Source organism: Trichoplusia ni, chromosome 1, assembly GCF_003590095.1.
Source record: "Trichoplusia ni isolate ovarian cell line Hi5 chromosome 1, tn1, whole genome shotgun sequence".
Lineage (NCBI taxonomy): Eukaryota > Metazoa > Arthropoda > Insecta > Lepidoptera > Noctuidae > Trichoplusia > Trichoplusia ni.
In genome coordinates this window covers 4,064,004-4,077,925 of record NC_039478.1, presented here as the reverse complement: position 1 = coordinate 4,077,925, position 13,922 = coordinate 4,064,004, and the positions used below count along the sequence as shown (strand labels likewise).

Sequence of the window (13,922 nt, the reverse complement as noted above, 5' to 3'; positions counted from 1 at the left end):
ATAAGTTTAGTCTATACGACCTCAGGTGATTCTTTATTCATCTTCCTCAAAGTATCTGAATCCTCATTGAATGAATGTTGCTTTTTTATCTGTATTTGGAACTTTGTTCGAACTTCATGCGAATTATAAATAAAATGTACAATGATTACATAGATACTACTGGAGAGATACTTCCACGACCAATAACCTAGATTTTAATCTCAAATTTATAAAAAACTTAATAAATTATCAGGTAAAATCATAATTTGTACATTGTTACTCAATCACTATTTCTAAAGTAAGCTTGCATCAAACATGTTATACTCACTTTAATTCCAAAAAGGTTTTACTAATTAGAAAACCTATTTCGAATCTATTCAATTTTTAACTTTATTTTAAAGTTCTAAGGAATATTTTTTTTAGTGCGTTTAATTAGAATGTATGTCCAGGGTAGCAACATTTTACCGAATATTTTATTTCTATAATTAAAAGAAGGTAATTAAAATATATATATGTATATATTCTGATATATATATATATGTACTGAGAAGATATATATATATATATAGATATATATATATATATATATATATATATATCATATTATAATTAAGCGAGTTTACTAACTTCATATTTTCTATGAGTATACTCATGTGCGAATTTCAAATAATTTAACTTCTCTTTTTTACAGTTTACTGTTATTAAGTAAGCATAGACTCGTTTTTGTAAAATCTGGACAAATTAGAATATAATAAGAGTAATCCCTTCATTACAGCTGAATTATATGGTTGAACAATCGCAGGAGCTGGTAATTCAATTTGAAATATTTGGAAAGATATTCTGCGTTAGCTACACCATTTTTGTTTGATATAAAAAAATGATTGACGCAGCAAATGCTCTAATCTTACGAATAGAGTAAGTTTTATAATAACGCTTGCTTACTAACCGTGTTCGCACTGTTATCAGTCTGTATTGTGTAATGATTGGCATTGCAATCGGTAGGCGTCAATAGAATAAAAGTTATGCAGTGCAAATAATTTTTTTTGTTGGCAACATCGCATTAAAGTAATAAAAAAATGTATATTTTTAATACCTTTTCTGGCTACAGTTGTTTTACTACGTGCAGTTAGACGAAAAATAAGATATTTTTTCAACTGTCTACTGTATCGATTTCTTAATTTTTATTAGACTGACTTACCGATATAATTTATAGATATATTTTATATATAGAATTTGGGGTTGTCATATATTTTAATTATGTTATTGGTCATCGCTGCTTGAAAAAGCTGTTCCAATGCAATCGCAGATCGCTATCGTCATTTAGGATTAGTGGCTAAGCTGGTGTTGAATATATCCATTAACAAGAACAAGAAGTCGAAAATAGATACTTTTTTCTGTGTCATGTGCCGTGGAAATAAACGACTAGAATAGGTTGTGTTAGGGCTCTTACCCCATGCAGTATTTAATAAGCTGTTGCTACAAATAAATTCCCAGGGTATTGAGTTGTGACGTCACGTGTGCTAAGCAAGCTTGTGTGTGTAAATCTTCACCCAATTTCTAGTTATACTTACTGTTCAGTAACTGAAGCAACTCTTTGTGTTACGCGTAAGATACCACACACCCTAACTACAAAGCATTTGTTATTTTTCCGAGTCAAACAGATGATTCTAAAGAAAAAAGCTGAAGCTACTACTTGACAAATTCTTTATTTACGTATTATGTATTTATTATTGAGAAAATTTTATTTGTTATACGACATGTAGATATTATGAAAGTTTAGATTTTTCGAACAGGCAATTGAACTGCTTGGATAAATATAATTATAGATATATACTGATAGACAGGTGTAGTACTTGTGATAATATAAATATTGTGCAGTATTAGTTATAAAAATCCAAACCAAAAGTGTCTCAGTAATGTTTCTTACCTCCACAAGATCCTAATAATTTGCCTAACCTTGATTAATCAGCTAGACAGGGGAAAATTTATTGTTTATTGGGGTTTCACATATTTTTTTTCATAGATTTAATAAGTTACATTTTAACATGAAATACATCTAGACATTGATAGAAACTTCAAGTGCAGTCATCAGAATGCTAGTCCTACGAAGAGATACTCGGAAGTACTAAGTTAACAGAGATTCGATTTTAATTCAGCTATGATATCATTCAATTCTACTTCATCTATTGTTTAATGAGTAATCTAAATGTAATTCTATATTCATAAAGTCTACTATAAATTTGGCATGACAGAGTCAAAACATTCCCAAGGGTTGCAAATTTAAAATGGTATAACAAGATGGATCTGGTTGCAGAAGCGGCTTAGATGATGAAGATGGATTCCTGGTGCGCGAGCAGAAAGTCGGTGAAGTTGTTGATGGGCGCGATGGAGAGCAGCGACTGCTGGCCGTTGGGCGGCCACGCCAGGTTAGGCCCGAACACCACCGACAGGTTGTTGGTCGTCATCTTGTTCAGACAACTGCGGTCCTGTACCTGCGGAACACATACAATAATTGCTTTAGAAAAACAATAATAAATAAATACAGAATCTTTTTAGAACTGCAAATATAAACCTTCCACAGGAACTGGAAGACATATTTCAACAATTTGTAGTTGTCGAGCGGCAGGCGCTCCAAGATCAGGATCTTCACGCGGCGCGGCTTGTCGCGGGCTGACCAAGCTGCAATATTAGAATAAGGACAATTAGAAGCTTCCAGCACAAAATAAAAATGTAGGATATTACTATTTCGTAATTATAGACTTACTCTGGAATTCCATGATTTCATCATACAATTCAAAAGTGAGAAGTGGTTCTTCTAAATCCCGCAGGAAAGTTTTCAACAGGACAGCAGCATTGTGAGGGTCGTTGCGGAACCGTAGCGGCTCGCCACGGTTGCAGGCGCGCTGGAGCTCTTTGATCACGGCCATGTTTGCAGATCGACGAAAAATGCCCTCAGTCTCCAGAGCTGTAACGTAAAAATTCTCAAGTTTAGTTTACTACAAAGTTGATTTGTAAAATCGTACATCATACACATTTGAACATACCGTCAGGCTGCATCAGGAATTCAACGCATTCCCGTACAACTGGTGGGATAGCGCCAACCATGTTGACGTTATTTTCCTTGATAAAAGCTAAGGACACTCCAAACTGCTGCGTTGGCGGCGGCGAGAGCGAGTCTTTGGGCTTCTCCGCGGTGTCGACGACTGGGGAACGGCTGGCCGGGTTGGTGATCTGACGAGCGGATTCTGCAGCTTTTGGATTTTTAACCAGAAGCATCCTATCATACCTGAAATGAATTCAGCCATTTTTATCACGTAGCTATTAACTATGGCAAATATGATGAGTTTCATGATGATATATTATATGAAATGTAAAAATAGAAATTTCAACTTTACCTTATTAGTTAGAAAAGAAACCTGAAAGAAAATAAATGGAAAATGCAAAAAATAATAAGTTACATAAGGCTTTATAGGCCAATGCACCAGTAAGATGCGTGGGGTCCATTATCCTTGGCCATCCGACTACCACCCCCTTGAGTGCCAGACCCTGACGCACGTGCTCCATCATTCGCGCTACCTGCTGCACTACTAGTAGTTGGTTTAGGTTCGACCTCTACCACTCTTTTCTTTTCCTTTTTCTGAATAGCGCAAGATAAGAAGGTGCTTTTGAAGCTACTACCAAAATTTTTCTTGACAGCAGCAGTACCATTAGGTTCAGTAGCGTTACCCCACAGATCATTCCAAACTTTCTTGACTGTGTTATTCGGAGACTCGTCTTTTTTAGCATATCGGGAAAAGAATTGCTTGAATCCGCTTGCTTCACGTTTCGTTGTTAAAGCAGCATTGCCAAACTCTTCATCGCACCCCGCTTTATCTTCTTCGATTTCATCAAGACCGAGATTTTTTACAAAAGTTGTTTTTCCTCTATTAGTTTCAATAGGGTCCGCAGAAAATACTTTTTTTATATTGCCTTTTGTAGGTTCTTTTGTGATAGCGCAAGATGGAAGCCATTTATTGAATCGGCGCAACTCATGTTTCTTCTCAAACTTTTTAAGCTCCAGTTTTTCCACTGATCCTGGTTCGAAACCGTTATCAGTGTCGCTGTGGTCGAGGCTATTTTTATCAACACAGCCTTTAAAAAGCAGAACACAAGCACCTATTTCTATCTCTTCGTCGAGATCATTATTTTCAATCTCGACCTTAATGGAACCTTCCCTTTTTTGTTTTACGACACATTTTTTAAATAATTTCGCAAAAGCTTCGGTTTCATTTTCATCTTTATCTGTCACTAAGCACCTGCAGTTCCGATCATCCACCTTCTTTTTAACGACACATTTTTTGAACAAATTTCGCACAAATTGATTTTCTTCGTCTTCATCAGTTTCATTTAGATCTCTATTATCAGAAACAATAGCTTTAATTTCGCTGACTTCGATGTCTTTGTTCATACCATTCACATTATTTTCACAACCTTCGGGTATATCAGTTTTTTTTATTTCATTCGTATCACTGGACTTTCCACAGTCAGCATATGCCAAAAATACTTCATCGTCATTCAATTCGCTATTCTCTGTAGCTGCTTCGACTAATTCTTGACGATTATCAGTTTTTACGGATGTAACTTTACTAGTTTGGCCTTGGAAACCAGAGGGTAAAATTAAAGAGCCGTCAACATTCTTCCCCTCATAATTTAAAAAGGTATCCCCCGCGGGGCTACGCTTTTTGCAATTTTTAAATGAATCTTGTTTGGTCTCTACTCCTTGCGGAAGCGGTGAAAGGGATGACGAGCTGTTCTTATTTATAGAGTCACTAGTACTCGATAAATCATCTTGGACTTTGAGATTCGTGGTCGGCATGCTTGCAGAGTATGGTTTGCGATATTATATGCCTACAATGAAATTATAATTATTGTAAGTTATTATCAGATTCAAAGAAAACGAACTACTTAGAAGTGCATTTAAGATGAACACTAACAAAAATCTAAATTGACAACAATATAGCGAAAGCTATTTTGCAAAATTCCTCGTACCAGTGCAGCCTTTCGTAACTTAAATTTTCAACCTAATGAGCCGATTACCAATCGAAAGACGAACTTAAATCCTGTCATCGCAAAAAAATCGGATATGGACTATTTAACGCATACGATTGCATGGGCAACAAGATGCTGCTAGATATTGTTTTGACAAGCCCGGCCTGTCCGACATTCGGCGAAATCATTCGATGCTAGCTGAGGTGCAAATGCCCTCACTGATTCCGTTGACCTACTTCTAGATAAGCTATTACACTAGGCTACACACTTGATTAGACTGAAATCGACACCACCCTTTTCAGACACTAAACTCAATTTGATTGAAAGTAAACCATATGTATTGATTTGTATTTCTGTACTTCGTTATTATGTTATGTTCGCACAATGCAAACCTAAAGACTTAGTTATTTTTCTATTTTTTGTTTTGTCAATTATTTAATTGGTTTTGTTAAAACTATCCAAGAACACACAGTTTTTTACAACAGTCGTACGTACGACCATCCTTTATTTCTAGACCCGGGCGTTCGGGGTTCGATGCCCGCGGGAAAATCTAACACGTATAACTTTCAAAAACAAACGTTAATTTTCAAGTCCTTTTTAGTATTGCAATTATTTGTCTTAAAAGCTGTGTAATTATAAACTAGAGAAATCAAAATTGTTTTAATAAGAAAGTTATAATATAATTTAACGTTTATCCGGAATGTAATCCGAGGTTTGAAAGTTACTGGAACAAATTTTTTTTATCTAACCTGTCTGGACACAGTCTAATAGGACTCGTTAATTAATTCGAGTAGGCGCTTTTTCACTTATGTGTCTACAACTGCTACTAATTTATCAAGATTTTATTATTAATAGTATTTTATTTTAATGAATAAAATTTTCGATCTTCCTTTATCGAACAGTTTTTTTAATAACGTAATGGATATTTAAAAATAACGTTATATTGAAATGACTTTCACTATCTTTTAATTTAAATATATCCGAAATAACTTTATAATTAAGACGAACACAATGGCTCAAAACTTGCAAGTCTCTATAACGAGCGAAAAGCATCACAAAATTTAAATATATTTAGTTTTTATACTAACGAAATCTCCGAGTTTCCGAGTTTTAATATTTTTTTTATCCCGAAATTAATTTTTATCCCGTAATTGTTGAGGCATTTCGTGAGTTCACTAGCGGAAAGCGGAATGCACACATATGACTACAGCGATTATCAGAGATACACTACCGGATGCGGCGGACACGACTAGCGACTAGGACGATGGCGCGGCAAGCACTGAAGCTCGCACGTATCCCTACACTGAATAAATGCATCCTATATCCCAGTTCCTGAAAATATTATTGGGTCAACAATTAGCCGAAACGAATGTAGATCGCCGCGAGCTTCAACGTATTTATATCCATGTTAAATGATTATATTATTATTGTATGAATTATAAAAAAAATACTATTTAGGTATATTAAGGTATTGAATAATTAAAAAGTATGAGTATATAAGTTTATTGGTTATAAAAATCTGGTCTTTTGTTGATAACAAGTTTAAAAATATTTTATGTCTTAGATTTAAGTTCTGTGACATTTATATAAGGTTTTGTTCACCCGAGCACCAAAGTAATTTCTCAACAGTAACGAATTTTAAAAATAATAACTATTGAAAGGTCATCACAAAAATGTTGGGCGTTGTTAGATGTATTTTTGCCCGTTTACATGTTGGGAATAAAGAAGTTACCGTTCATCCTTTGTGTTCAATAATTATTTGAGTTTCATGCTCCAGTCTGTAAGGGACTTTTACTAAGACGTTTCACTATCTCGTCAAATACGCAGGAAAGGTGCCTTATCATTTAGCTATTACTGTGAATCACTTTTTTATTATTAATTTAGGACGCAAAGAACACTAGAACAAAGGAGTTTCCATTACGTATGCGTAGTAATCCCAACATGACCAAAATAGACAAACGTAAGGAGTGAACGAAAACTTAAAAAGTAAGTTTAATCCGCCGGTTTGTTAATAAGGCCTCAATTGTGAATTCTGACGCGAATAAAATTCAGGGAAATAAAAACAGAGTTAAAATGTTAGTTTAGAAAGAGCGCTGAGAGCTCCTATGAGTGATTTGGCTCAACTTTTGTGTTCTTTGCATCTAGTCAGAACAGTTACATTAAAGTTTGAGTGGAAACTTGGAAATCTTAAGAAAAATTGAAAGACATCGGAGTAACGGCAAGTGTTCTCTTGGTTAAATTTTAGTATGAAATCACGAATCCGGACGCTCGACGCTCCGTCCACGCACAGCCAACATAACAGATCGCGTGTATGGTACCTCTCTAGTCAGTATATCCTAGGAGAAAATCAATTACATTTTCGAATTTAGGACTACTACAGAATCATATTATTCGGTTAACGAATACATGTAGGTATCATAGAAATGCAATATACAGCTTGCTTTGTTTGAAGCCACGATCTTAATTAATCCGGTTGACTAAATTGCTTTTAGAAATACCTGTAGTGTCTGTTACTACAATCAATTCTGTTACACGTATATATCCAGTGTCTTTTTCAGGCTAGGTTTTTGTTTAGTTTTTCTTGTGTCACAAACAATAATCCGTCAAGAAGCCAGTACTAAGACGCGAAAGAAGTAATCTGAATGACAATTAAGTACTTGCTTAATCTGCCTGAAGCTGTATCAGAAAAGTTTGCACGCATCAATAGTTGCATTCACACTTTTAATGTAATACGAGGTCGATGAACATCTGGGAGGGGAGGGGTGGGGAGTGGGTGGCGGGCGGAGGGGGGCGAGCGTCTATACCATGTTCCGGACTCTTCAAGAATTTTCGTATCAACAGGTGCAACAGCTTATAGTAAAGTACGTAGTGTCTTCTATGTTACGAAATAAATTAGCAATATTTGAATTTTTCATTTTGTTAAAGGTATGATACATTTGAATATCAAAAAACTTAGATGTGTGTATGAAATTAATTTTAATATTATATTATTATAATAATTAGCGAGCAAAATCGCACGGGCGAGCTTTACTTTATAATTAAATCTGTACCATATTACATGTCCCTACATCGTGAGTTTTACTCATTGGGGGAACGCGACGGGGACTACAATGCGCGTAGTTGCATCTCGCTTCGACAACCGCAATAGGCCTGCGTTGAGAGCTGCTAGTTAATGCGCTGTTGGGACTGATACTGCCTGTCGCATAAACCAATGAATGCCATATTCGATTTCATTTAGGCACAACTATGGTCGGACTAATGTCAAAGTAGTGGTGAGGGTGACGGGCGTCACGTGCGAGCTTCAGCGGCCGGCTTTCTGTCATGCGTCATTATGCTCCGCTTCCCACTTTGATTACCTGATTGGACTACGTATTTTGGGAAAATTACTCAACAAATTTCATCATTATTGCATCAATTAGGAATACGAGGTAGCCATGTTTGTTTTGTTTCATGGACGACGGGATATTTTGAGCAAAGCAACGTGCAGTACTTATACGTACTTATGTTGTGTTTATTTTAATGCTGTGACAAAGGAAGGGTCGGTGGGAGCGCACGAAGTTTACAGAACGCTACCACTATTTGGACAATAATTTCTGCAATGAAGGACCTCGCACAGTCTGGTGCCCACAGAGAAATTCTCTACATCATAATAAGATCAAGCAAACAATAACGTTGCGAGCTTCACAAACATATAAATTACAATTTGAATTTCGTGCAGATTTTCATGTAATATAGCTATTTAATATAACTATTACGAGGTCTTCTATCCTAAGGCTTACTATCACTCAATGCATATAATCGTCTTATTCGCTACAATATTACTTTAACCATAAGGTGTTTCAATTGCCTTTCAATCTCAAAGGAGAGGCATCCACCGATTTGCGAAATACTACAGATCTTGAATCCAATGTAAATACGTCACGAGCTTCACAAAGATATGCAATACAAATATTGTGCACAATTTTGTACAATATTACAATTTGATATAATTATGTCGCCTAACACTGTTTAAGGCCAATTAATATGCATTGCAAGGTGCTTGCTTTATTAATTACAGTACTTTTTTACGAAAATGTATTTCAATCTTATAATCCTAATACTTAGATGGACTATATTTTTTATAAAATAAAACGTTTGAGAAACACTAATCTGTTCAATAGCAAGCTCAATAAGAATGAATTCTACTCTTTGAACTATTTAAAGTAATATACAATTATAACCTGTATGGGTAGGTTAGTTAGACTTAAGTCTCTATATGTGATTCCGAGTAAAAGTGCTACGCGGTAGCTTGTAGCGGTCGGTAGGCGTAGCGCATACAGAGTTCTACGAAGGTCTACGAGAGCAAGTTATGATTAACTAAAAAAAAACATTAATGAGGATAAATAACTTTATAAAACGTATTAGTAGGTACTTGGCCTTATTTAGGTCAACAATATATCGATGAAATATTGTGTATTGTGGAAGGCAGCATAAGGGTGATATGTAACGGCGTCAGGTTTCGAAGCCTCCGTTGCATGCACGTTGTGGCCAACGACCGACAATCAAAGCTGTCAGTAACCCAACGCTGCAGCGATACATCCCAAACTCAATACCAGAATTTGAACCCACATTGACAAATTTCCTAGGCAAGAGCAGCACTAAAACGTTGTTTACGTGTTTCTACCAAAAGCCGTCCAGCATGAACACAGTTTAGTTTATTCTTTAAACAAAAACTCATTGTCGATGTAGCCTAGTGGAAGCACTAAGCTACTAAACGCGTAAACACTGCTTAACTAGATCAACACACCGAGCACACTCTAGAAGCACACGCTAATGTAGCACCTGTAAAAATAACACATGAAAACGTCGAACAGTTCTTTGTCTGCATCGTGCCAACATTTTTTCTTTTGATTTCTCCACTCAGATAAGCTAGCGAATTACTCAATTGAATTGCATGAATGGGAAGTCATTGTAGAGTCAAAACTCAAAACAATAGGCGTAGCATGTAGTGTAGAGAGGCTAGTTGAAGGACGGACTAAAACTGTCAATTCTTAAACACGATTAAAATTATGATCAAGAAAAAACATGTTTGGATGAACAAAGAGAGGCACTACGCCCAGTCGTATGATATACAAGGCTGATCAGGTTGATTATGATGAACCTTCGCAGATTATCATTGGACTATGGTTGAATTTATTTTAGTAGCAATTAAATTACAGATTAGAAAAAATATTGTCGAATTAGAAGTTTAAAATAATCAAATACATAATGACTAGATCAAAGTATCCGTCGTTCAACTAAACCTGTGAGGAACAGATCAAAGTACTCACTCTAGCACAGCGTCGGGGATGCAGAGCTTGTCCAGGTTGAGGTACTGCTTCAGCTCGTGAAGATAGTTGACGTACATCATCTTTCTGCCGAACTTGACACTGATGGCGGGCTTCAGCATCTGCCACACGATGCGGATGAAGTTGGTCGGGTGCACAAGGTACAACGCTTTTAGATTCTTTTTGTACTTCCTATCGAAAGCTTTGTAAGCGCGCCATAGCCACGACAGAGGGGGCTTGTTCTTGCTCGTCAACCCGCAGTGGAAGTAAACGACGCTGTAGTCTTGTTCCACGTATTTGTCGAGTGTGAACATTAGGTACCTACAAAGATTATTACATTGATTTTAAACTGATTAGATGGTATTCGATAATAGGCTGTTAGGCAAAGCCAAAAGAGACTGTTGCATGAAATTTGATGTGCGTTACCTAAGTAGCTTGTCAGGTTGCAGGTCCTTGCTGGGCGGCAGCCTGCAGGCCGACACCACTATGATGCGGCGGCCCACCTCGTCGTCCCCCACCACCTCGACCAGGCCCGTGCCCGTCAGCTCCTCGAACGACTCGTCTTGTGATGAGGTGATCTAAACGCAAGTGAGGGCTTAGCTTTACTGATACCAACACACAAATTATTGACAGTCTTTTAATGTTAAAATATTTGACATACACGCATTTGCCCGAATTCAATCGCGTACATTTAAGTTGAACGCTAGCATTTTCCCGATGGCAGTATTAGGTCAGTACTGACTCGCCTCGATTTGAAGTTCATAACTTCGTCAATGTAAATCTACGTTGATAGTCTTGACAGGCGTGTGCGCCACCAGCGCGGCAGCGGTGCCAGCGTTTCAAATGAAGTTAAATTCGCTGTTGTGTATAATATACTTTCTATTTAGCAATAGCAACGCCACATACACATTAAAAAAAAGTGGTAGACAACAATTCCCAGTATTTTGCAAAGAAATCCCACAAAAGCTGTAGCAATTATGATTCAGCTCTATTTAAAAAAAACCTCAAAAAACAGCTACGGAACCGCAATTTTCGGATAGATATCTACGCAATTTGGCAGTACCCCGTATTGTAAAACTACACCTCTTGTTACGTTCGTACTTTTTCGAGAATATTTTTCAAATTGCTTTTAGGAGTTCAGAAAGTCGAGACGCATGCACGTGTTTTCTAAAATATTCCAGCTTTGTTGGATTTCAGGTTGAATAATGCTAGAAAGACGAACTCCCACCGCAAAAGAAATATGCAAATGTTGTTATCGGAAACGTTCTGTAGCTATTTCGTTAATTAGTTAACAATATCGAATATAATATATCGTCGCTCTGCATCTTTTTGGTGTTTTTCAAGGAGAAGGGTCTGTGATATTTCACGTTAGCGTCGAAGATACAGACTGTTCCGTTCGAAAGTTTTCGCTGACAATGTCTGTGACTAATGAAGTAGTTCTTTAAAAGCATTAAGTTGAGAAAAATTTTATTAAAAAAAAAACACAATTAGAAGCTCAAAGATATCTTAACCACCTCCTCTTCTCCGTCTCCAGGATTTTTTAAAAGTTTGCTGTGTCGCCAGCCAGCGCCAGTAACTTAACATATAGTGTAATAACATCATGTGCGAGGTGTTGGGATATCGATCCTCGCATGGGACAAGAATTAGTGCGATCCTAAAATGTCTGTATAAAGTTTGCGAGTATTTTGACCAAAATGACTTCAAAGTTTTATCATACTTCCCGATAAATACGCTTGGTTCATATGAACTACACTTGTATGAGCGTTTTACCACTTGACCGCGTGACTTTATCCTTGGACTTGTGACCGCTAGTACTCAGGACCCCAACCACTTGACGTATAATCTAGGTGCAATAACATCCTACATCACAACGTAAATCGATTCGAAGTATAAGTTGTTAAAGGAGATCTTTGTTGACCAATATAATGCTGAATCCTCGATCGTACAAAAAATGTGAAGAAACAGATTTTGCAGAAACGTGTATGAATTATTTAATTATATCTATCTTCTTACCAATAGACAAAAAAAGGAGAAAACTTTATGCAGTCCAAATTTTTGTTTTAAGCAAACCGAGTCATTTCGTTTTTAAAGAGATTCATTTTAAGATGACATATAAACATTAAAATAAAAAACACTACGACAAATCAAAGTGGAGCTCATCATAGTTACTTTGAAACCCAATAAATATGAACATGAAGTAATAAATTCTTGTTTGTGTGAATGTTTAAGAACTAACTCTAGTATTTGTAATAGTAACGCGAACGCAGTTGTTTGAATCCGACTACATCGTCGTACAGGCACAAAACGTCATATGCCTAGGGCGTTGAACCTTCACGTTCCACGTTCAATTAATTTGGAATATAGAAGAGCAGAATCTCTCAAACTCATTCTTTCCCATTCTTTATAAATTTCTACTATGATGATTTTTTTACGATTTCAATTTCATTTAGGAATTGACGACGGTAATATAGAAAGCGAATTATATATGTATGTGGGTATTCTGACAAAACATTATATGTAAGAGATAATACCTAATCATAGTGGAAATTTACACAAAATTTTGGTAAATATGACTGCCTTCTGACATAGATTGATCATTTAGCGTAAGTCGCAAGAAAAATGAAGCGGTTCATTTATAGTCGCGCAAGAGCTTCAGTAACTGTTAATCCTTAAGTAAATGGGTCAAAATATCTATTTGCGTGTTGAAATATACGTACATACGTTATCGTGGTCCAAAATATTGTGGGGACCAATGATCAAGCATAGCTAGAATTTAAGTAAAATATGACAGTGTAGTGACACTTCAGTTGATAAGCTAAAACACTTAAGAAAAAAAATATTGAAAGAGTGCGTAAAAGCTTACGCATCTCTTACGATTATTATGGTATATGGCCACTTTTTTGATATGATTTTAAGTTAGGTTAACAAATACACGTTTTCGTTAACAGTGTAAATATATAAATTCACTTTAGATGTCTGTGAAACATATCAGGGCTCGGCAAATCTGATTTGTTAATTGACTTTGTTGCTGACTGAAGTTGTTCATAGTGTTTGTAACTATTCTTATTGCATTCATTCTTTTAATTACAGTGCGCTACGGTAACATGCACACTTCGAAATGTTGAGTAAGTTGATTATACGGGTCAGTAGCACCTGGACCCAGTCCACGGAACCATTTAGTTGAGTATTATTATTTTTAACTAGCTTTTCGCCCGCGGCTTCGCCCGCGTCGAGGTCGGTTATATCGCGTTTCCAAGAGAACTCTTCAAAAGTCCGGGATAAAAACTATCCTATGTTCTTTCTCAAGGTCAACTCTATCTCTGTACCAAATTTCATCAAAATCAGTTCAGTAGTTTAGACGTGAAAGCGTAACAGACAGACAGACACATAGAGTTACTTTCGCATTTATAATATTATTTTTAATTCAATGCATATTTAGTTAGGTCAGAGATGTTCACGTGTTTACATAGCTACCATTGTCAGAGCTTTTAAGAGACGTAACGTTATTCAGGTCAAAGTAGCAAATGTATGATACTTTGTTTGTGAATATTTCCTACAATTGTCTTAAGAAAATAACTGAGTCAGGTGTGTATTTTAATGGTAGCATAA

General features: G+C 36.2%; 1 protein-coding gene across 2 annotated transcripts in view; it reads right to left on the bottom strand.

Moving 5' to 3' along the window:
• Positions 1 to 1,666: 1,666 nt before the first annotated feature.
• The window catches only part of LOC113508769 (rho GTPase-activating protein 1), a 34,892-nt gene continuing 22,636 nt past the window's right edge, over positions 1,667 to 13,922 (bottom strand). For both annotated transcript variants that reach the window (XM_026891866.1, XM_026891874.1), the window contains exons 4-9: positions 10,740 to 10,891; positions 10,317 to 10,634; positions 3,024 to 3,265; positions 2,744 to 2,944; positions 2,552 to 2,658; positions 1,667 to 2,471 (exon numbers count right to left, since the gene is read on the bottom strand). In XM_026891866.1, the coding sequence (XP_026747667.1) occupies positions 2,301 to 2,471; positions 2,552 to 2,658; positions 2,744 to 2,944; positions 3,024 to 3,265; positions 10,317 to 10,634; positions 10,740 to 10,891 (1,191 nt within the window). In that variant the 3' untranslated portion in view covers positions 1,667 to 2,300. The remainder of the gene's footprint in view (positions 2,472 to 2,551; positions 2,659 to 2,743; positions 2,945 to 3,023; positions 3,266 to 10,316; positions 10,635 to 10,739; positions 10,892 to 13,922) is intronic.